Below are 24,187 nucleotides of genomic sequence, written 5' to 3'. Positions count from 1 at the left end.
ACCAAAAGAGCCCATTGTGACACTCGGGGCCCCTGTGGATCCAAAGGTCCATTTTGACATTGCAGGGCCCCATGGAATCCTGGAGACCACTGTGAAACTTTGGGGCCTTGTTGAATTAAGTGTCCCTGCAGGGCCTGATGGAACCAATGAGACCCCATAGAACCAAGGGTCCATTGTGACCCTGTGGTACCAAGGTGTCATGGGTTGACCCAGGCCAAATGCCAGGCATCCATGTGGGCTGCTCACTCACTCCCCTCTGCAGCTGGACAAAGAAAATTTAATAAAGGGTTCATGGGTTGAGAAAAGGACTGGGCAAGATCAGTCATCAAATACTGTCCTGGGAAAAACACGCTTAGCTTAGAGATGTGAAATTCATTTATTACTAACAAAGTCAGAGCAGGAAAAGGGGAAATAAAGTAAGCCCTCACCTCTCTCCAGCTCTGCCTCCCACCCCAGCAGTGCAGGGAGTCGGGGAATGGGGGTTATGGTCAGTTCATCACCCATGGCTTCTGCCCCTGCTCAGGGAGAGGAGTGGTTCCCCTGCTGCACCGTGGGTCCCTCCCAAGGGAGACAGTTCTGCAGGAGCTTCTCCCATGTGAGTCCATTTCAGGGGCAGCAGCCCTCTGCAAACTGCTGCAGTGTGAGTCCATGCCAAGGACAACAGTCCTTCCCAAACTGCTGCAGCATGGGTCACTCTTCCAGGGGGTGCATTCCTCCAGGGACAGGCTGCTCCAGCCTGGGAGCAGGGCCCCTCTCTCCATGGCTCTCCTGCAGGGTGCCTGGGTCTCCAGGGCCTGGAGCACCTCCTGCCCATCCTTCTGCACTGACCTTGATGTCTGCAGAGTTGTTCTTCTCATGTGTTCTCCCTCTGCTCTCCTCTGACTGGAGTTAAAACTGCGCCACAATCTCTATTTTGATTTCTTTTTACATCTGTTATCGCAGAGGCATTGCCACCATTTGTAACTGGCCCAGCCTTTGCCAGCAGCAGGTCCATCTTTGAAGCCACCAGGAATTGGCTGTGCCAGACACGGTGGAAGCTTCCATCAGCTTCTCACAGGAGCCGTCCCTGTGCCCCCTGTGAAATACAAAGCTGTGTTTCGTGTCAGGTACATACTGGCAACATGGTATTTCTGATTGTAATATGGGTGGAAACCGACCATGGGACAGGTATAAAGATGAATTCTAATAATTACTGAGGAAAGCAAAGCTTGGAAGAAGGCCTTTGAACCTATCTTTTGTTCGTAATTATCCTTGATAAGTGTTAAAGTGACATAGGAGCATTTGAATTAACGCTTTTAGGATGTTGCTTTTTGACAGGAACTTTCTGCTTGTAGCTAAGCCTTAAAGAGTTTTGCAGTAATAATAACATTTTGAAGTATAATTTGAGAATACTGCTTGTAGTAAGGATCTTTGAAACTATAGCTTTAGAATATATAAAAGGAAACATTCTTATCTCACACCTTAACAAAACTGTGAAAAGCAGCATGAGAAAGGAAGATGAACATCAACTCAAGGATTTATAGTTTCGACCAAGGGTAGCTGGACATCACTGTTATGAGATTTATAGTCTCTGTAATTAAAAGGTGTATCCACATCTGGAATCTGGACCACACCATCTGGGAGATTTCTTCCTTCTTTCGGAAACCAAACCACCACCATCTGAGGATACTCCTTTCTGGGATACATCCTGAGAAAAATTAATTCACAATAGGTATAGAATTGGGATGTAAAAATTGGGAATAGAAACTGCTGATGAGTAAAAATTGGGAATAGAAACTGCTGAGAAAGCTGATGAGTACCCCTATAAATACCTGTAAGCCTCAACTATCGGTTTGCAGTTGGAAGGAAAACTTCCCCCACTGTACCCAGCACTGTATTGCTCATACTTTACCATATTAATTAATAAATTGGTTGCTGCTTGAATATTTGCCTAGTCAAGCTTCTCATTTATAACACAGTGCCCAGTGGATGCTCGAGATATCTCTGTACCTCATGCCCTGGGAATGCTTGGGAGGGGCTGGAGGCGTAGTCCCTGTCCCTCTCACCCCTGGCCATTCCCTAGGGGTGTCCCTGTCACCCCAGGCCATTCCCCAGGGGATCTCCATCATTCTCACCCCAGGGAATGCCTGGAGGGTCTCCCTCCCTCTCCCCTGTGCCAGGGGGTGCTCGGGGCAGTCTCTGTCCCCTCGCCCTGGGGGATGCTCGGGGGGTCTCCATCCCTCTGGCCTCAGGCAATGCCTGTGCAGGGCTGGGGACCAGGGGCTCTGTGTCCCTCTCACCGCTGAGGGTGCTCGGGCCTGGGGGGGCTGTCCCACCTTCTCACACCTGAGTGAAGGTGCAAATGAGACCATGGGAACGCAACCTGCGGATCTGCTCGAACTTGGATTTTACTGAACAAGAAATGGAAAAGAGTGAGCGAGAGAAATAAATCAGAAATGTTCTCAGAGAGAAAGAAATATGAAAAGTCTTCGGCCCCAACTCCGCAGCTCCCGGGGACACCCCCAGGGCGCAGAGCCTTTCACAATTCCCGCCAATCAGAGGAGGCGCTAACCAAGTTCCAGCCAACCAGAGCTTTTCTCGCCGATGACTCACCGGTTGCCAGGCGGGCCCGCAGAGCCCCGCGGCCCCGGAGCGGAATTTGGGGCTCGGGCCGGGGGACGGATCCGCCCCGGGGGGGTCCCCAAGCCCCTGCCCAGCCCTGGGGCCGATCGGGGGCTCCCCCAGCCAGCAGCCGGTGCTGCGGGGCCGCGGGGCAGAGCGGTGGGAAAGGGGGGTCCGGGCTGGCAGCGGAGGAAATGCGGGAGGAAGAGGAGGGAGAGGAGGAGCGGGAGCGGGAGAATCGCGGCGCTCGCAGCGCCCGCACGCCGAGCCTGCAGCACCCCCTGCCCCGGGAGCATCGCCCCCAGCCCCGAGCCGCAGGGGAGGGCGGAGGCCGAGCTCGCCCCGGCTCCAGCCAGGGGTCTCCGGGAGGATTTTTTGGAGAGTGTTCGGAGCCGGCAGATCCCGGACTCGAGCCCCGGATATCTCCGGGCTCCCCAAGAGGAGCTTTTTCGGGGGGAGAGGAGCCGCAATCGCCCCTTGGGAGGGTCCGGGGGGTCCACGTGGGGATGGCCCGGTACCGACGGGGCGGGACATTGGTTTTGGGGATCCCCGTGCGAGCCGGGGCTGTGGAACGGGGGACCCCCGGGGCGGGGAGAGGCGATACCGGAGCTGGGGGACCCCCGGCAGCCCGGAGATGAGGCGGGGACGGGACCCCCTGACCCTGACAGGGGTGTCCTGGGGTGACTTCATGATGCTCGTACCCCCATCGGTCTGTTTAGCCCAGAAATGAGTTCTGCACCTTTAAGGCTGGTTCTGAGAGCAAAGGGGAGGAGGAAGAGCAGTTGTTTGTTTTCATACACTGCACTCACTCCTCTGCATTCCGGCTCCTGGACTGTTGTGATGCCTTAAGGAGCTGGAACAGAGTTAAGACGGAGCTAAGAGGAATGAAGTGGATTTTTACTGAAGTGCCTTCAAAGGCCACACCCTGGCAGTACCGGAGCCACAGCTGTGCCTCTACATCAATGGCTCTAAGATGGGAGCAAAAGAGGGCTTGGTCATGAGATCTCACATATTTATAAGTTTCAGTCCATTTGCATATAGGAATTAACTGACCAATTAATAGCTTCATCCTCCTTGCTTGCTTGGCCACCCTCCTCTTTTCACGTTGTTTATGCTTTGGGCCTGAAGTTTTAAGAGATTGTCCTTGAGTCTCCAGCTAGAACAGGATTGTTTTGTCTTCACCACCCTGTGAAAAGATCCCAGTAACACTTAATATAAAGCTAAAAGCTGCACATCAAAACAGAATTAAAACCTAAGGTATCAGTTGTCTGCAGCTGGACAGACAGCAGGACAGAGCTCTCCTTTGCTTTTAGTTAGTTTTAGCTCGCTGAGGCAGAGAAGTTCCCCCAACTGTGGTTTTTCTTTTTCTTTGGAGCTGTTTAAACTTGCTCTGCACAAACACCGAGAACACCACTGGCACCTCACACCTGTGGCCCACCAGGCTGAGCCTGGGCCGCGGCAGTTCCAGTGCTGGAGGGGCCGTTAACAGACTGATAAGAGACTGATAAGAGACTGAGTGAGCTGAGCTACAGCCCACGGAGGGACTTTCTGAGTTTGTCATCTCTTTTGGAGCGGCAAGAGATTTTATTTTTTAATATTGTTCATTTTTTGTGCTGGTGAATGCTTTTCCTGTTAAATAAACAGGTTTTTCCCCTTTTCTCCATGGAAATATTTTCTCGATCTGGTTGGGGGAGGGGCCGCTTGAATCTGCTTTCTAGAGGAAACGCTTTTGGAGATTTTCTCCCAAATTTGCCCTAAACCAGGACGGGTGGTGGGAAGAGGGGAGAGCCCCTAGTGACAGAACTGGGGTGAGGCTGGAGAAGGGGACCCCAAAACCCCCCAGCATCCCTAAGCAGGACCCTGGAGAGGGGAGATCCCCAGTGCCCATGGGATCTCCAACAGCCCTGAGACAGAGGACCACCAGAACCCCAGAGACTGGAAATGGGAAAATCCTGGTGGCTTTTTGTGATTCACTCTTGATTTTTGAAGGATTTTATGGACACCAGATGACTTCTGGTGATGGACTTGAGTCGGAGGAATCCCCAACCCAAGGCATTCACACCTTGTTTTTCCCCAAACCAGGATTTCCCATTCCCAAACCTTGACAATATGGAGGAGGAGAAGGCTTGGAGGAAGAGGAAGATGCCTCAGGACACCCAGGCAGGTGAGGAGAAAGTCAGTGCCCCTTTGCCCCTCTCTCCTGCTCCATCTCCCAGCCCAGCACAGCCCCCAGCTGCAGGACAGCCTTGCTGCCAACCCTGTCCAGCTGGGGATGCACTGGGGGAATCTCCTTCCCCTTTCGGGTGGCCTGGAGGCAAATCCCATCCTCTCCTTGTCCTTCCTCCCCCAGGGAAGGAGCTGAGGATGGAGACCAGGGAGGAAAAATCCCCACAGCAGAACCTCATGGAAGAGGCTGTTTTGAGTGACTCCACAGTGCAGGAATGCAATGTGGAGGAAAAGCCCCGGCAATCCCGCACAAGGAGGGGCTGCAAACCCAGCCCAGGGTGCTCTGAGGAGAAAAGACCCAGCCTGAGCCAGGAAGGTGGACAGAGCTTCAGCCAGAGCACAGAGCTGGTGGCCCATGGGCAGCTTCATGACCATGTAAGACCCTATGAGTGCTTGGAGTGTGGGAAGAGCTTCAGGAAGAGATTCAACCTGATCTGCCACCAGAGGATCCACACTGGGGAACGGCCCTATGAGTGCTTGGAATGTGGGATGAGCTTCAGCCACAGGTCTGACCTGGTTGTCCACCAGAGGTTCCACACTGGGGAGAGGCCCTACGAGTGTCCCCAGTGTCAGAAGAGGTTTCACACCCACCTCCTTGTACATGAGCGGATTCACACCGAGGAGAGGCCCTTCCACTGCTCCAACTGCGGGATGGACTTCAGGCACAGATCCACCCTCGTCACCCACCGGCGCATCCACACCGGGGAAAGGCCCTACGAGTGTCCCCAGTGTGGGAAGAGCTTCTCAGACCGCTCGTTCTTTACCCAACACCAACGGAGGCACCAGTAGGGGCAGCCCTGTGAGTGCCCCAGCTGCAGGGGGAGCTTCATGCACGGCTCCAGATTCATCCCCCATGGGAGGACCCACGTTGGTCAGAGCCCTGGCGATCCACATTCCTGGTGATCTGCATTGGGAAGGCAGCTGGACATTCTTTTGTTTTGACCCTAATTTTCTTTGGATTCATCTTCATCCCTTTAAAACAGAGAAAATTGGGGTAAAACTCAATAAATTCATCAATGGCATCTAAAGCCTCACTTTTTACTTGTGTTTCAGGGCAATCTGGGATTCAGGGAGATAATTGGGAGAATTTGGGGGTATTTGATGTACTTGTTTCCCTTTCTTGGCACTGAAAGAGACAAGAGGGTTCAATCTGTCACCTCAATGCCATTGAAAACTACTCAATCCCACCCCAAAATTCCTGGATTCCACAGCTCTTTGGTGTGGAATGGGGTTGGAAGGGGATTGAGCAAAGTGGCCTTCAAATCAGGAGGGGTGAGATGGGCATTAGGTGGGGCAGGATGGGTGGGATGGGGTTTGGGAGGTGGGAAATGGGGGAATTATGGCTTGGGAAGGGGGCCATGATGTCCAGGAGTGGTGGGATGGGTTGGGATTGGGATTAGGATTGGGGAGGTGGGTTGGGGTCTGGAATGAGGCAGCCAAAGTTTGGGAATGATGAAGGGAAGGGGAGCCCATTACTGAATGAGTGCTTGAATAATCCACATTCCTGAAGAGATTTTGGAGTATCTCATGTTTCTGAGGCAGTTTTGGGGCACTCCCCAACTCATGGGAGTTTCCTGAGAGCAGCTCCATGGAGCCCCATTGCCAGGGGTGGTTGCCTTGGGCACAAGCTCAGAGCTGTATCCAGAGTCTGTTGCCTCAGTGCTGGAGAGTAGAGAAATGATGAACGGCCCCAGACATCTCCAGTGTGTGTTTGGGGCAGGGAGAGTTCTGCATAGGTGGGGTGGTCACTGCTCCACCCCAGCCACTGCAGCCTCTGGCCCAGCCCCAAAGTGGCTGCCAAGCCCCTGGCACCCCGAAAACCCCACCTGGGAGAGGGACCAGAGCAGGTCAGGCTGGGACAGGGGTGTGACACTGACACATCCCAGGCCCCGGAGCTCACAGCAGCTGAGATGGCACTGGATCCAAGGCTGACTGTGGATCTCTCTCCCTCTCCTCCTGACTTCCTCTTCTCAAAATATGCATGACTTGAAGTTGGACAGGTTAGAGTGTGCTCCATCAGTGCTTTGTCAAGTGATTTACTGTAATTCCATGTTGTTTCAGATTTCCCAAGTATCTCATTCTCTGAAGTTTGCAACTACAAGTTTGTTCTCCACCCTCCTGAGCAGTTTGTTGTTTTCTCCCCTTGGCCATCTGTCCTGCAGGCTGTGCCCCCTGTGCATGCTGCTCCTCTGCCCTGGCCGGCTGCACTCGCCCATCTCGCTGTGCCCCAGCATTTCTCACCCAGCGTTTCTGTGCCCTCCCTGGGCTCCCTGCACCCAGCGCTGCTGGCTCCTGGCACACAGAGCCAGGGCAGGAGCCCACCCTGCCAAGGGGCTCTGGGGCAGGGCAGGGGCTGCGATGGCTTCTGAGCTCAGCAGCTGCTCCTGGCATGGTTCCATGGGGACCGAGCACAGCAACGCTGCTGAGCATTGTCCCTGCTGAGGGTCACACACTGCCGGGGCACATTCCCTGCCTGCAGGATTCGTGCCTGACCCAAGCACTGCACTGATGGCTCCAGCATTGCTTTCCAACAAAAACAGGGGAAGGCAAACTGTGTGCAGCTCATGGTATTTTAGAGTGTCTAAAACTCACTATGTCATCGATCTGTGAGGTGAGATCCATTTGGAACTCATAGCATGGAGAAGTAGTGCAAGATGGAAAAGGGGAGCATAGAAATAAATAGAGAAAAACATTTCAGATGGTTTTTTTCCATTTTCATTTCACTTCTGGAAAGCTGGTTCAGTTTTCCAGGAATGTTCTCCACAGTCCTGTCTGCCCTTTCCAAGAACCTTTCCTGGAGAATGAGGTCAAGCTCCTGTCAAGATGTGCCACCACCTGCAGCTTATCTTGGCTTTCCACAATGTACCTGCAGCAGGACCGTTGCAGCAAAGCAGGACAAATGTTTGGAGAACTTGACATCTTGTCCTTTCTTTTCCTGGTGGACTGGGGAGTTGTGCTGTGGGTAAGGTTTTCATTGTGACTGTTCCAACCTTGGAAAACAGGAGGTGGTAACAGGACTCATTGGGGAACGCAACCCTGACTGAATTCAGAGAAAGAATCTCCAGAAGTTGCAGCCAGAAATGGAGAGTTGTGTGATAATCATTCACGCGTCTCCATAGGCACCTGGAAAGTGATCTAGAACATGAAAATTGGTTGCCAGAGGCAGTTTCTTTCTGTTTTCAGTTTAGATGATTCTACATCTCTTGTGCTGGTATAAATCAAGAGCATGAAAACAATCAGTTCATGATAAGCAGCAGAACAAGCTGCATCTCCCAGAGTAGAAGACTGAAAGAATCTGGAAAGGAGAAATGCAGGGAATGACTTGGTGAACTTTGCCTGTAAGAAGGGTAATTTTTTCTAAGAATTTCTAATCCATTTCTTCTTCTTTTCTCCATCTTAATATGGCCATTTCCATGCCAGATTCCTCATGAAATGAGAAGCCTGAGCTTAATGAAGTGCATGAAAGATGGCCTGTTCCTCTGCAGGGACAGTCAGGGTGGAACAGGAAGCAGTTTTGAAATAATTGTGATATAGATGAGTAATGCGATGGTTGAGTCTCACAATTAAAAGGCACATATTATGGATATCCTAAGACAAGTTTCGTAGTTTTATAGTTATGTTTTACTCCCCCATTGTTTTGTTGTTTCCTGGTAGTTGGGGTATTTGGGAGGGTTGGCTTTTTACTATGGCAACACCTGACCCCCAATCAAGATGTAAGAAAATGACTTCTACCACTGGACAGTGAAGAAAGAGTTGATTAACAAGCTTTTGAGAGGGGCTAAAGGGTTAAAAGGCGAAACATCCATTGTGTGGACGACCACATGGTTGAAAAAATCCTGTGCTCCCTGTGCCGTAATATTTTCTGTGTTCAGTCTTCTGTTGTACTTTTTGATAGGGTTTTAATAATCCTTTTAAATATTTGGAAGTGAGCATCATTTCTCACAAATGGGGACTCGTCTGGGAAATACACCTGGTGTCCTTAGGAGTTTTCAAAAGGGGCACCCCCTACCACAGATTTGGCAGAGTCTATCAGACTCTCCCAGTTCCACCAATGGTTGCAGGTTGGAAGCCCAAAGACACCAGGAGACTTTGGGATAAAGAAAAGAGGGGAAGGGGGGTGAGCACCACCCACATATCTATTTTTGGCCAGATTGTGACTCTGTAATTCCAGTGTATGAAAGTGAGCTTCCCATTAGTAATATACTGGATCCATCCTGGTCCCTTGAAGTGTCAGGATATTGGACAGTAGAGAGGAAAAAGGAACAGTGGAACGCATGGCGGGGGAGGAGAGCAGGGATCCCATAGACAAGGACCCCATGGCCGGTGGGACATGTAGGATTGAAGGGTTTGTGGGGACTTGGGAGCTGGGTTCACCCATCAGGGAAACCCTGTTTGTGCCTGGATGGGGACCCAGGGTGGGATTCCCATCCAGCACACACCAAGGGAGCTGGTGAGCTCCACATGGCGCGGTGGCTTGTGCATCACTCAGAGCGGGGGCAGCCTCTGGGGCACAGCCAGTGCTGTAATTTCCAGGGCCAGCCGGAGCCAGGCTGGAGTGGGGTGGCCACCGAGGGGTTTGCTGCAGGGGGTCACCCAGGAGCCGGTGCAGCAGTTTGTGTGCTGCTGAGCCAAGGGGGTCGGGGCAGTCCGGCGACCAAGTCACGTCAGGGTGGAGCTGCCAAACCGAGGGGTCAGGCTGTGCCGGCTGCTGAGAAGAACAAAATCGGGGCAGGCTGAGCTGCTGAGGCTGAGCCGAGTCAGGCCAGGGGCAGGACTGCAGCCGCCTAGCCAAATTGGGGCGGGCTGAGCCTCCGAGTTGAATTGGGGTGGGCAAAGCCACTGAAGCCAAACCAAGTTGGGTCAGAAGAGGGATGGAAGCCGCTGAGTCGAATCGGGTCCTGCGGAGCTGCTGAAGCTGAGCCAGGTTGGGCCAGGGGTGGGACTGCAGCTGCCGAGGATAATTGGGCCAGGGGCAGGCCACAGCCGAGCTGAGCCAGGCGGGAGAGGGAGCAGAGTGTGACCGTGGCACCAGAGCATTGAACCGAGGAGGAGAGGAAGGGCAGGGACCAATCCGGTGATACGGAAGCCCTTGGATCATGAGGTTTTATATTTTTACTTTTCAAAAAGCAGTACAGTTTTTTGGGTTTTTTTCTCTCTCTTCCCTTTCCTTCTCTTTCCTTGTTTCTTTTTTTCCCACTCCCCCTTTCCTTTTCCCTTCTGAGAGAGGCAGGCTCTCTCCGGAGGGCCTGTGGTTGGAAAGGTGGGCTCTGTCAGAGGAGGGTCTGTGATCACCAGTCAGGATGGGACTGTAGGCAAATAGGGAATCCCCAAGGGGAGGAGTAGAAATTGAAGAGGTACCAATAGTTATACCCCCAGATGGCCCACTGGGAAGGAAACTAGCCCGGTGGAAATATGACCCAAATACCAGAGATAAGGATGAGCTCAAAATGATTCACTAGTGCATGGTAGAATGGACCAGAAGGGAAATTAGGAGCAATCATGTATACTGGCCGAGGTATGGGTCAGATGAAGGATGGATGTGTCAGGCATTAAAAATCCATGTAAGAGCTAAGAAACCATTCAATCAGGAAGAGAGTGACTATGCTGCCTGCTGTGGGAGGGAGAGTTCACCCTCAAAGGTGAACATGTTTAAGGTATCAGAAAATAAAGAATGGGACCCATTAGAACACTTACCCCCTCCACCTCCAATAGCCCCAGATGCACCTCCCCTACCCCCTGATGGGCCTAGTCAAAACACCACAAACAGGGTGGCACAATGAGAGGAAAGCAGATCAGTGTATGGGAACCAAGCAGTGGGATTTTATCCTCTGAGGGAAGTACCACTGTGTGAGGTGCAGGGAGGCATTACATTTGTAACCATGCCTCTCAGTTCTTCTGATGTGAGAATGTTCAAGAAATAATTGAAGGGATTACTAGAGGACCTCATTGGATTAGTGGAAGAGTTAGATCAGTTTCTGGGGGCCAATATTTATGCATAGGAAGAGATGCAATCAGTAATGACCATTCACACCAGAAGAAAGACAGATGATCCATGCAGCTGAGATATGGATATGGGAAAGGGAGCATGTGCAAGGACCTCCTGGGGATCTGAAAATGCCCATAGTGCACTTCACCAGCGACCACAACAGCACTGGGGGAAGGCAAGACATGGAGGAATGCAGAACATTGATTACAAAAGGTATCAAGGAGGCAGCTCCATATAATCAAAATGCCCATAAGGCTTTCGATGAGCAGAAAAAGAGGGAAGAAACCCCAACAGAGTGGTTAGAAAGGTTGAGGAAAAATATGAGGCAATATTCAGGAGTTGACCCGGACACGGTGGCTGGACAGATTTTACTAAAGATAAATTTTGTCACTCATGCCTGGCCAGATATATGGAGAAAGTTAGAAAAGCTCCATGGTTGGCAAGAAAGGAGATTAGAGGATCTTTTAAGAGAAGCACAGAAGGAGTATATAAAGAGGGACTAAGAGAAGGCCAAGGAAAAGCCAATGTAACGGTAACTACCATTAGGGAAGGAAACCAGAACATAAAGAACTACCCAGGTAAGGGAGGGGGATTCCAAGTGCGGGAAGATAGATGGAGGGGGGATGCAGCTCCTTGGGACTGGGCTCAAAAAGGAGAATTTGGGAAATAAGGGAACCCAGGACCAGTTTGATTTTACTGTAAAGAGAGAGGGCATATCAGAAAGAATTTCCCCTAGAGGAAAAAGGAGCTGAGGATCTACGAGACTGAGCAAAAAGGAGAAGCGGAAGATTAGGGGTGGCAGGGGCTCTACCTCCTGGGGACAGGATACCATCAGGAGCCCTTGATAACTTTAAAAATGGATCCCCAGGAGGAAGCATTTGAATTCTTAGTAGACACAGGGGTTGAAAGAACTTGTGTTTGTAGAATCCCAAAGGGGTGCAAAAAAGGTCAAGATACTGTGCAAGTAGTAGGTGCTAAAGGGGAAGGGTTCAAAGTCTCAGTTATAAAGCAAATAAAGTTTGAAGGAACAAACAAAATAGGAATTGGGGATATTCTGTTAATTCCAGAAGCAGGGTGAAATTTATCAGGACAGGATTTACAGGTGCAGTTTGATATTGGAGTGCTTCCAGAGGAAGGGAAAATGGTAGTTAGGCTTCTCCAATTAAGGGAAGAAGATGAGGACAAAATTCATGAGATGAATTCTGGGCAAAACCAAAAGAACAAGGTAAATTGAACATGAAACCTATAGTAATAGAACAGTTAATGAGAACCATCCAGTTCGGGTACGACAATATCCACTCTCCCTGGAAGGGAGATGAGCGCTGCAGCCACTGATCCAGGACTTACTTGAGGACAGGACCTTAGAACCATGGATGTCCCCCCATAACACATCCATATTACCAGTAAAGAAGTCAGATGGGACTTACAGGCTTGTTCAAGATTTGAGAGAAGTGAACAAAAGAACAGTGAATCGGTACCCAGTAGTGCCTAACCCCTCTACAGTACTGAGTAACATCCCAGTTGTTTAGTGTGATAGACCTAAAAGATCCTTTTTGGGTGTGCTCACCGGCAGAGGAAAGTGGGATATATTTACCTTTGAATGGAAGGACCCCAATTCTGGGAGGAAGCAAGAGGTTTGGTGGACAAGTTTACCCCAAGGGGTTTCTGAATTCCCAGACCTCTTCAGTCAAGCCTTGAGAGAAGAACTACAACTCTTTTCCATTGAACCTGAGTTAAAGCTCATCCAATATGTAAATTATTTGCTTTTCTCGGGACAGGAAAAAAAAAAAATTTGGGAATCCACTATAGTATTGTTAAATTTTCTGGGGGATCAAGGACTTTGGGTATCAAAAGGGAAACTACAATTTGTAGAGTAGGAAGTAAAATTCCTAGGACACGTGATTTGTCAAGGGAGCTGGCAGCTGAACCCTGAGAGAATTACGGGGATAGTCTCACTGCCATGACCAAAAACTAAGAGGGAAGTCAGAAGGTTTTTAGGCCTGTTGGGATATTGTAGGCTATGGATTGAAGGCTACATGCAGGCCATCTGGTTCTTGTATGAAAAGTTAGTTGAAGAAGAGATTAGGTGGGGAAAAGGTGATGAACAAAAGTTTGAAGCTTTAAAGCAAAAATTAGTCAGTGCACAAGCATTGAGTCTTCCTGCCTCAGACAAACCCTTCTATTGTTTGTGGCTATAGAAAAAGGGGTAGCACGTGGAATATTAGCCCAGGACTGGGGGGGATCCAGGAAACCAGTGGCGTATTTATCAGAATTACTAGACCCTGTCAGCCGGGAATGGCCGAGCTGCCTTCAGGCTGTGGCAGTGACTACCCTACTCATAGCGGAAAGCAAAAAATTACACTTTTGGGGGAAAATTGAAGATATATATCCCAAACTCAGTAAGGAGTATCCTGAGCCAAAAGGCTGAGAAATCGCTCACTGGTTCCCTAGTGCTAAAGTATGAAGACACCTTAATACAAAATGGTTTAGAGCTAATTGTGAGTAACCAACTCAACTCTGCCCAGATTCTGGATGGAGAAACAGATGAGAAACTAATACATAATTGCCTGGAGGTTATAAATCATCAAACTAGAGTAGAAGAGAACCTAACAGATCAACCACTCCAAGGTGGAAAATGATTGTACCTCGATGGATCTTCACGGGTAATAAAGGGGCACAGGATATCGGGGTACGCTATAGTGCATGAAGGGTTAGTGGCCATAGAAAAGAGAAAGTTACCTTCCAACTGGTCAGCCCAAGCGTGTGAGCTTTATGCCCTGAAGTGAGCTCTGGAAAAATTAGCACAGAAAAGGGGAATAATAGATACAGACTGAAAATACGCTTTTGGAATAGTGCATACCTTTGGAAAATTTTGAGAAGAGAGGGGGTTTTTAAATTCAAGGGGAAAGGAACTGATTCACAAAAAACTTATTTTAGAAGAGTTAGAAACCTTACAATTACCAGAGAAAGTAGGGGTGATATATGTTAAAGGACATCAAAAAGGAGAGCAAGGGAACAATTTAGCCAGTTTAGAAGTTAAAAATGCAACTGAATCAAAGACAGAATAACTAATAATAGTATTAACAACCATGAGAGAAATGCAAAAAGTCCCCATATTCAGTGGGACAGAAGAGAAAGAACTCCTTAAAATAGGAGCCAAGAAAGACAACAAAAGTAAGTGGAGATTAGCACATGGGAGGCAAATGTTGAATAAACCCCTGACCAAAAAAATGCTAGAAGGCATACATGGAACAACACATTGGGGTGCACAAGTGCTAAGTGACCAGTTTCTAAGGGATTGAGGCTGCATAGGAATTTTCAGAATACCTAAGCAAGTAACTGAACAGTGTGTGATATGTCAACAAGTGAATAAGAAAATTGTGAGGAAAACACCCAGAGGAGGGCGAGAACTAGCTCTAAGGCCCTTTCAAAACATCCAAGTAGATTTTACTGAGCTTCCCCAGGTACAACAGTGGAAGTTTTTGCAAGTGATAGTGGATCACATGACTCACTGGGTAGAGGTGGCACCCACTGTGAAAGCCAATGCCAATGTTGTGAGTAAACACTTCTAGAATCAATCATTCCCCAATATGGGATGGCAAACAGGATTGATTCAGAATGGGGAACTCATTTCACATCGAAGCCATTACAGAAAGTTGTTCAGGCCCTGGGAGTGAATGGGAATTACACACTCCATGGCATTCACAGAGTTCTGGTCAGGTTGAGAGAATGAATGAAACTCTTGAAAGAGCTCTAGTTAAGCTAATGATTGAAACCCAGATGTCATGGATAAAATGTCTCCCTTTGGTCTTATTAAGAATTAGAAGCCAACCCCAGTCAGATCTGGGTGTCTCACCCTATGAAATGATGTTTGGGTTACCCTTCCTGACCTCACCTCAGAAGGTTGCCACCTATGAGGAAGGGGAACCAATGCCAAGAAATAAGTGATGTCTACAGCACAAACCTTAGAAGGACTAAGATATAAAAGGGCAATTCCTCAAACTACCACCCTAGATTTCAGAATCCATAATATTAATCCCGGGAATTGGGTGATGATTAAGTCATGGAGAGATCAGCCTCCAGAGCCTCAGTGGGAAGGTCCCTTTCAGGTACTGCTCACCACCAAATCAGCCGTGAGAACTGCAGAGTGGGGATGGACTCATGGCACCAGAGTGAAAGGCCCAGTAGAAGAACCCAAAGAATGGACTGTAACAACCAGGCTGGGTGAAACAAGATTGACTTTCAAGCAGAGACTGAAAGACAACCAGAAAAACACCAAGATGCCCAAAAAGTAGAGTCAAGCTTCCACCAACCAGCTTGAGAACTGTCTTCCTGTTTTAATGGGTGGGAATTAACAGCATCTGTTGAGGGGAAGTACACAAGGGACTGTAAAATGTAATGGGACAGCTTCTTTAAGAAAATAAGACAAAGGAAGGAGGGCAAGACCAGGTTAGCCCCTTTGTTTGCTACCAAGAAGGCTCCATAGCACTGCTGTGGGTAGCAATCCCGTAGGCATGGTAAGGTGAGGACAAAAGGCCATACCAGACCTCTATCATTCCTCAGTTGTCTTTTAATTCAACAGAGACTGGAGAGCAGGACCGAGTTGCCCTCTGTACTCACCCCTAAGATACACTGACTATGGGTAGCAGCCGCATAGGCACAATAGATGGGAGTCAAAGACATACTGGACTTCTGGGATGCCCTTTTGTGCATTCCAAATACATGTGTCTAAGGAAAACCTGAGATTATTTTCTCCTGTTCCCACTGTCCTTGCTGACATCAACAGTGGCTGGTATGACTCATTCAAGAGAGAGAGAGAAAATTTTTTACCTAATTTTTCGAGTAAAATGACTAGAGAAGGAGAAAAGGGGGGTTTGTTACAGATGAGTAATTCTATGGTTGAACCTCACAATTAAGGGGTGAATATTAAACATGTTAAAAGACATTTTGTAGATGTATACTTATCCTTCCCCTCCCCTTTGCACTGTTATCACAGGATGGCCTCAGTAGTCGGGGCATTTGGGAGGGTCGGCTTGTTACTATGGCAGCACCTGACCTCCTATTAAGGTGTAAGAAAGTGATCTCCACCACTGGATAGCAAAGAAGGAGTTGATTGACAAGACTTCGGGAGGGGCTGGTGGTATAAAAGACAGAACATCCATTTTAGAGATAAGTACATGGTGACTGAATCCTTTGCTCCTGGTGCTGTATTCATTTCTTTATTCAGTCTTCTGTTGTATTTTGATAAGGTCTTAATAAAGCATTTAAATTTTTGAAAGTGAAAATCGTTTCTCACATGGGGTTGGGGAATGTGAGGCAGGGTTGTCCACACTGGGTCAGCTATCAAGGTAAAACTTCTCTGACCTGGCCAGACCTCCTTAGGAGAGACCCTGGATCAATATCAATCACAGAATGCTGCAACCACCTCTTGTATAATAAGAACAGCAATAAAGAACCCCCTTTAAGAAAGGAATACATATTTCTTAGAAGTTCATTGACATATTTCTTCATAACTGTAAAAGGAAACATTCCTAATGAACTGCACCAGACCAGAGGGAAATCAAGGCAGAGCCATGGTTAGCCAGGATTTGCTTGATCCTAATGAGCCCTGTGGTTCATTTGGAGCTGAGCCCTGGAAGTTCAGGATCCGGGGGAGATAGCATAAACCTTTCCAGGAGTCAAAGTCAAAGGAAAAGTGTCTCAAAGCATGAAGGGGTCTCACTGAGGTCCATCCCCAACACAAGCTCCTCGTGGGCTCCATGGAGGAGAGAACTGGAGGCCAGGATGGCACAAAAAACATCTAAGAGATTGAGAGTGGAAAGGAACATCCAGAGTACATTGAAAATCTTGAGTAATTCAAAGTATTAATGAGCCCCGCTTAGTGTCAGTACAAAGCTCTCAAGGGACTCGCTAAAGCAGATAATTGGGGCCATGATTGCACAAACCTCTCACAGAGTCTGTATCAAAAAGGAAACCCAAGTACCTTAAAAAAACTGAAGTACCTTGAAGCATTAATGAGCCCCACTGAGTGTTGTTACTCATAAAGCCTCTCCAGGGACTAATTACAGCAGATAATTGGAGGCCAGGATTGCACAAACCTCTCAGAGACAGGAAGACAAAAGCCAAACCTAAAGTCCTTTGAAAAACCTGCAGTCCCTACAGGGAGCATTAAGGATTCCCCAGGGCCATTCCTGAGCAAGGCTCCCCAGGGACTCCTTCCAGCAGATCCTTGAGGCCACTGGGATGTGGGCTAGGGGGGATGCTGAGGGCAGAACAAGGGGCTGACAGTGCCCAGCCTGGCTGAGGCTGTGCCAGGAGGCCCCAGTGCCTCAGGACAAGGTTTCTCCTCACAGCCCTTGGTGGCACAGACTCTGCTGTGCCCCAAGACACAAAGACTTGGCTTTTCCTTGTCCCCACCTGTCATCACTGCCTGCAGTTCTCTGCTCTGCCTGGGGCCTGGGGACACTTTCTCAGTTGTGTTCCACACTGGGACCCATTAAAAGTCCATGGAACTTTGGAGTTGGATTCTGCCTTGGAGTTCTGGAGAGGTTTCTTCAGCTCCCTCTCAGGGACTGATGTTTAGGGCCTGAGCACAAAGCCCCAGAGGCTCATTAAAGTCCTGGTACTGTATCTGTGCTGCTGAGCTGGGCTGGGCTCCTGGCACAGAGGCAGCTCCTGGTAACCAAGAAGAGCTTCAAAAGCACATTTCTCTTGATGAGCAGCTTTTCTCCAGCTCAGCAGGGCTGGGGCACTGCCTGCAACCACCCCAGACACAGCACAGAGGCACAGAGAGCTTCAATCAGTCAGGGCTGGGAAGGTGCTGAGAAGTGCCGGGGGCAGAATCACTGCCAGCCCTTGGCACAGGAACCTCTGGCTGCAGGACAATGCAGCTGCAGCTCCTGGAATGATCTCCTAAAGCTGGAACATCCCAATGCCTACAGACTCTGTGAGTACATTCTCTGATTGTCTCTTGTGCAGAGCAGCCAGGGGTGCCCAGGGCTGTCCTGCAGAGCCGGGTCCTGCAGCCCAGGGCGCTGTGCTGGGGCAGGGACTCTGCTGCCAGCCAGGGACAGCTCTCAGCAGCCCTGGCAGCTGCTCCCAGCACTGGGAGACAAGATCTGGGTGGGAGGAGACAGCTGGTAAGGATTGAAAGTGTTCTCCTTGTGTGTGGAGGTTGCTGCATTGTTCAGGACTGCTCCCATCCCGGCATTTAACTGCAGAACATTTCCAAGTAGATTATACAGGGAGCACAGCAAGGCACGGGCTGCATAAAAGGGAAAAATTTATTAATCTACTGCTTTGGGTTGCTGGGATGGAAAATTGCATGTAGATATTCATCTCTTCGTTCATGTTTAGAAAAAATAAATAATTTGATCTCAACTCTGAATAAAGCAAGCAGTGACAGAAATCAGCACAGGACCCCTCACAGGCAGTGTCAATATCACTTTTCCAGCCTCCTCAGAGTTGCTCTGACGTTGCAATCAGAGCCTGCAGAGCCAGAGCTGCCCCTGGGCAGTGCCTGAGCTGGGAGGGGTCTGCAGGGCAGAGCTGAGCCCCCAGGGCTGGGCTGGGCTTTGGCAGCACTGGCAGGGCCCAGCCCTGGGCACAGGGAAGCAGCTGCTGGCAGGGACAGCTCCAGGCAGCAGAGCCCTGGGCAGGCAGTGGGGGGAAAGTGCCCACAGGCTGTGCTGGGGTATTTAAAGTCCTCTCCAAACCCAACTATTCCATGATTGCTTTTTTACAGATTCCCATGCCAAGTAACTGCTAATGTCCAACAGCAGCTCCTTCAGCCACTTCCTCCTGCTGGCATTGGCAGACACGCGGCAGCTGCAGCTCCTGCACTTCTGCCTCTTGCTGGGCATCTCCCTGGCTGCCCTCCTGGGCAACGGCCTCATCATCAGCACCGTAGCCTGTGGCCACCACCTGCACACGCCCATGTTCTTCTTCCTGCTCAACCTGGCCCTCAGCGACCTGGGCTCCATCTGCACCACTGTCCCCAAAGCCATGCACAATTCCCTCTGGGACACCAGGAACATCTCCTACACTGGATGTGCAGTTCAGCTCTTTTTCTTTCTGTTCTTCATTGGAGCAGAGTATTTCCTCCTGACGATCATGTGCTACGACCGCTACGTGTCCATCTGCAAACCCCTGCACTACGGGACCCTCCTGGGCAGCAGAGCTTGTGCCCACATGGCAGCAGCTGCCTGGGCCAGTGCCTTTCTCTACTCACTGCTGCACACAGCCAATACATTTTCCATGCCCCTGTGCCATGGCAATGCCCTGGGCCAATTCTTCTGTGAAATCCCACAGATCCTCAAACTTTCCTGCACACACTCAAACCTCAGAGAACTTTGGCTCATTGCTGCTACTGCCTGTTTAGCATTTGGCTGTTTTGTGTTCATTGTTTTCTCCTATGTGCAGATCTTTAGGGCGGTGCTGAAGATCCCCTCTGAGCAGGGACGGCACAAAGCCTTTTCCACCTGCCTCCCTCACCTGAGTGTGGTCTCCCTCTTTGTCAGCACTGCCATATTTGCCTACCTGAAGCCCCCCTCCATCTCCTCCCCATCCCTGGATCTGGCCCTGTCAGTTCTGTACTCAGTGGTGCCTCCAGGCCTGAACCCCCTCATCTACAGCCTGAGGAACCAGGAGCTCAAGGCTTCAGTAGGGAGACTGATGACTGAATCGTTTGAGAAACATTAAATTGCTTATCGGTTTCTGCAAATTGCTAGCAATAAAAGTCATATTGATACTTATTGTTCGCTTCATTTTGGAGGTCCTGTTTCATTGTTTTGTTCTTTCCTATTGTCTTCAAAGAAATGTCATTGTTTGTGCCATTTCTCATTTGTTTTTCACCTCCTTCACTTTAGCCACAGACTGTGGCAATGAGGGGCTGTGCTCTTGGTGGCTTTAAAGGAACTAAAGGATCTCCCAGCAGAGTTTTCTGTAGAGATGCCCTTTTGTTGCCTTCTCTGGAGCTAAAGCAGCAATGTCTGTGTGCAGAGCTGGGGGCAGATCAGCGCTGGCCCAGCAGCTGTGCCCAGCAGCAGCAGCAGCACTTGGTGTTGCCAGTTCTGCTGCCGTGGCCCTGCCCCGCTGCCCTGGTGGCCCTGGTGTTGCTGCAGGGCCTGAGTGCTCTCGGGGCCGGGCACAGCCCTGGGGGTGGCAGTGCCAGGGCTGCAGCAGGGACAGGCCATGGGCACTGCTGGGGCAGCGCTGACGCCTCAGCGCAGGCCCTGTGGGCTCCAGGCTCCTTGCCCAGGCTCTCTCAACAACACACCCAGGCCAATGCTCAGCACAGAAAACCCCCATGAGCAGCCCCAGGCTGGCCGTGGGCAGGCTGGGAGCAAACAGCATGGCTGGGGCTCTGCAAGGGCCCTGGGGGAGATGGGAAGGAGCAGCAGAGCAGGGGCTGATCCATCTCCAGTGTGCTGGACAGCCCAGGGCAGTGTCCCAGAGCATCCTCATGCAGCTGCCAACAACATCCCCCCTCTGCATCCCTGGCCTCTCCCCCAGCTCACACAGGTGCCCCATCCTTGCAGGCACAGACACGGCAGCACTGGCTCAGCAGCCCCTGTTTGCATTGCACACAGCAGGCAGGAGCACCCCCATGCTGTTGGTGTGGGGACATGAACCTGAGGGAGCACAAATGCCATCAGCCCCTGGGCCAGCAAGGGCTGGGGGACAGCAGGGAAACCACTCAGCTTTGTCCTGGCCTCTGCAGTCAGCCTGAAAGTTTGTTCCCATCAGCTGGGAGTTTCCTGTGCCACTGCAGATGCTGTTGCTCAGAGCCAGGGCTGCCTGGCAGCCACCCTGAAACTGCCCTGAGCATTTCCTTGCCTTCACCTTTGCTTTCTTTACTCTTCCTACTACAAATCTCTTCCTATAACACAGCCTTGTTCCCTGCCCTGCAAACAGTCAATCCCTGTTTGCCCTTTCCTCTCTGGCCCCACTCCCCATTGCAGTTCCTGACTTGGCACCATGGGAACGTCCCTTGGGCAGCAGGATCATCCTACAAGTGCTGCAGGAATTGTCTGCAGGCTCCTGCAGTGCCTGGTGCTGCTCCCTTGCCAGAGGCACCCCAGGCCAGGGGGGCACATCTGGGCTGCTGTGTCTGGCTCTGGGGCTCCCTGTTCTGGGCAGTGAGGAGGAGCTGCAGAGGCTCTGCAGGACTGACAGGATGGGCTTTGGGGCTGGCAGGAGAAGCTGAGGGACCTGGGCTGCTGGAGCTTCTGAAGAGGAGGCCCAGGGCTCCTCCTGCAACTGCTCCAAGGGTGGTTTCAGAGAATCCCAGAATCAGCAAGGTTGGAAAAGGCCTTGGAGATCATCAAGTCCATGCTGTGCCCTGACACTGCCTTGTGTCCTCTGATCCTCCTCTTCTCCAGGATAAACAACCCCAGCTCCCTCAGCCACTCCTCACAGGACTTGTGTTCCAGACCCCTCCCCAGCCCTGTTGTCTTTCTCTGGACATGCTCCAGCCCCTTCATGCCCTTCCTAAACTTGGGGCCCCAGAACTGCAAAGAGCACTTGAGGTGCTGCCCAAGCAGTGCTGAGTGTAGGGGAAGAATCCCTGCCCTGCTCCTGCTGGCCACACCATTCCTGATCCAGGCCAGGAGCCATTGGCCTTCTTGGCCACCTGGGCACACTGCTGGCTCCTGTCCAGCCTGCTGTCCATCAGTCCCTGCAGGTCCCTTTCTGCCTGGCTGCTGTCCAGCCACTCTGTCCCCAGCCTGAAGTGCTGCAGGGGTTGTTGTGGCCAAAGTGCAGGACCCGGCACTTGGACTTGTTAAACCTCACCTTGTTGGGTTTGGCCCCTGCATCTATCCTGTCCTGGAGCCCTGCTCCCAGCATGAGCCCAGTTGCTGCCCCTGTGTCCTTCCAGTTTCCTTGTCACTCCCAGGATGATCCTGGTCACTTCCCCTCACTCCTGGCAGGATCCCTCCTCTTCCCAGTATGAACCCAGGCACTCACAGTCATTCCCCGTTATGCAATTTATCTCCAACAAGGTCCCAGTTGCTCCCACTTTCATCCAGTGTATTCCCAGTTCTCCCAGTTGCCCCTAGTATAGTCCCAGTATCTCCCAGTATGATCCCAGTCTCTCCCAGCAGGGCCCCAGTCACTCACACTTGCCCCCAGTTGCCCCCAGCATGGTCCCAGTTCCTCCAGCACATTCCCAGTGGCTCCCAGTGTGGTTCCAGTCACCACCTGCATGGTCTCAGGCACTCCCAGCATATCCCAGTTGCCCTGAACATTCTCGTAGTCATTGCCAGGCACTCCCAGTTACCTGAGTGTGGTTCAGCTGCCCCCAGTTTTATCCCAGTCACTGCCAGGAAATCCCAGTTGTCACCAGCATGCATCCTGTCATTCCCAGTTGTTCCCAGTTCCTCCCAGTGTGTGCGCAGGCAGCTCCCAACATGGGCCTGGTAGCTCCCAGTAACCCCAGTCAGGGTCTATTGACACCCACTATAGTCCCAGTATGATCCCAGTCACTCCCAGTATGATGCCAGTGGCCCCCAGTGGGATCCCAGTTGCTCCCTGTCAATGCCAGCAGGACCCCAGTAGTGTCCAGTATGATCCTCATGCCTCCCAGTCTCTCCCAGTATACCCCAGTCACCCCCAGCATGCTCCTAGTCACTGCCACTTCCTCCCAGTTGCTTTCAGCATGATTCCAGTTGCCCACAGCCCCTCCCAGTCAATCCCAGTATGATTCCAGTCACCCACAGTGTGATCCCAGTCTCAGCCAGCATGGACCCAGCTGCTCCCACTGTGATCCCAGTATGATCCCAGCTGCTGCCAGAATAGTCCCAGTTGTTCCCAGTTCCTGCCGGTATGATCCCAGTTGTCCCTAGAATAGTCCCAGTCCCTCTCAGCATGGTCCCACTCACTCCCAGTTGGCCCCAGCATGGTCCCAGCTGTTCCCACTGTGGCTCCAGTGCTCCCAGTATGGTCACAGACACTCCCAGCATATCCCAGTTGCCCCAGTGAGGTTCTGGTTTCCTGAAAATGATCCCAGTCTTTCCCACTTACTCCCACTTGCCTCTAGCTTGATCCCAGTTTCTGGCACTTGCCCAAAGTGTGGTCCCAGTTACCCCAGTTGTGTCCTTAGTCCCCTCAGCATGGTTGCAGTATCCTCCAGTTGATCCCAGTTGCTCCCAATGTGCCACATTTTCCTCCCAGCATGGGCCCAGTAGCTCCCAGTAACCCCCAGTCAGGATCCATTCTCATCTGCTGGAATCCCAGTGGCTCCCAGGATGATCCCAGTTGCACCCAGTCACTCCCAGTATGGTTACAACCACCCCCGGTATGATCCCAGTCACTCCCAGATCCTCCCAGTATGATTCCAGTCATGCTCAGAGTGACTCCCTGTCACTCCCAGTGTGGGCCCAGTTGCTCCCAGTCACCTCCAGCATGGTTCCAGTCAGAGCCAGCACCTTTCCAGTCACTCCCAGTCTGGTTCCAGTAGGATCCCAGTCACTTTCAGATACTCCCAGTACTATTCCTGTCAATCCCAGTATGATGCCAACCAGTTCCAGTATGACCCCAGCATGGGCACAGCTGCTCCCATGATCATCCAGTGGGCTTCCAGTTGCTCCCATTTACCCCCACTGTGGTTTCAATCACTCCCAGCATATTCCAATTACTCCCAGCAGGTTCCCAGTTAGTCCCAGTTGTCCTCAGTTGCTTCCAGCCTGATCCCAGTTGCTCACAGCCACTCCCAGTCACCCTCAGTGCAGTCCCAGTTGCTCCAAGAATGACCCAGTATGATCCCAGTTGCCCCCAGCATGGTTCCAGTTGCTCCCTGTTCCTCCCAGTGTGATCCCAGTTGAACTCTGTTGTCCCTTCTATAGTCTCAGTCACTCCCCATGTGATCCCAGTCCCTGCCAGCATGATCCCAGTCATGCCCAGTTGCCCCAGTGTAGACCCAGTCACTCCCACTCACTCCCAGTTGCCCCTACCATGGTCCAAGTTCTCCCCAGCATGGTCCCTCTTGTTCCCAGTCATTTCCAGTATGATTACAAACACTCCCAGTACATCCCAGTTTCCCTCAGCATGTCCATGGTTCTTCCCAGACACTCACAGTGATCCCAGTAAGGTGCTTGTTATCCCAGTATGTTCTCAGTCATGCCCAGCATATCCCAGTTGCCTCCATCATGCATCCAGTAATTCCCAGTTCCTCCAGTTTGCTTGCAGCATGATCCCAGTTTCTCTCAGTTGCTCCCAGTGGCCCAAAGTGTGATCCCAGTTGCTCCCTTTCAATACCAATAGGAGCCTAGGAAGCTCCAGTATGATCCTTGTCACATGCCAGCACTCCCAGTATGGTCCCAGTATAATCCCAGTAACTTCCAATCACTCCCAGTATGGTCCCAGTTGCCTCCA

General features: G+C 51.0%; 1 protein-coding gene across 1 annotated transcript; it reads left to right on the top strand.

The window, feature by feature from the left end:
• Window positions 1–18,961: 18,961 nt before the first annotated feature.
• LOC134433909 (olfactory receptor 14J1-like) lies at window positions 18,962–19,423 on the top strand (the record flags this gene model as incomplete). The annotated part of the gene is made up of 1 exon (XM_063182605.1): window positions 18,962–19,423. A coding segment is annotated over one exon (462 nt), but the record flags the coding sequence as incomplete, so codon positions are not given.
• Between the last annotated feature and the right edge of the window lie 4,764 nt (window positions 19,424–24,187).

This window comes from Melospiza melodia, unplaced genomic scaffold (assembly GCF_035770615.1).
Source record: "Melospiza melodia melodia isolate bMelMel2 unplaced genomic scaffold, bMelMel2.pri scaffold_28, whole genome shotgun sequence".
Taxonomy (NCBI): Eukaryota; Metazoa; Chordata; class Aves; order Passeriformes; family Passerellidae; genus Melospiza; species Melospiza melodia.
The sequence above is the reverse complement of the archived record's forward strand: the minus strand, read 5'-3'. Positions and strand labels throughout refer to the sequence as shown.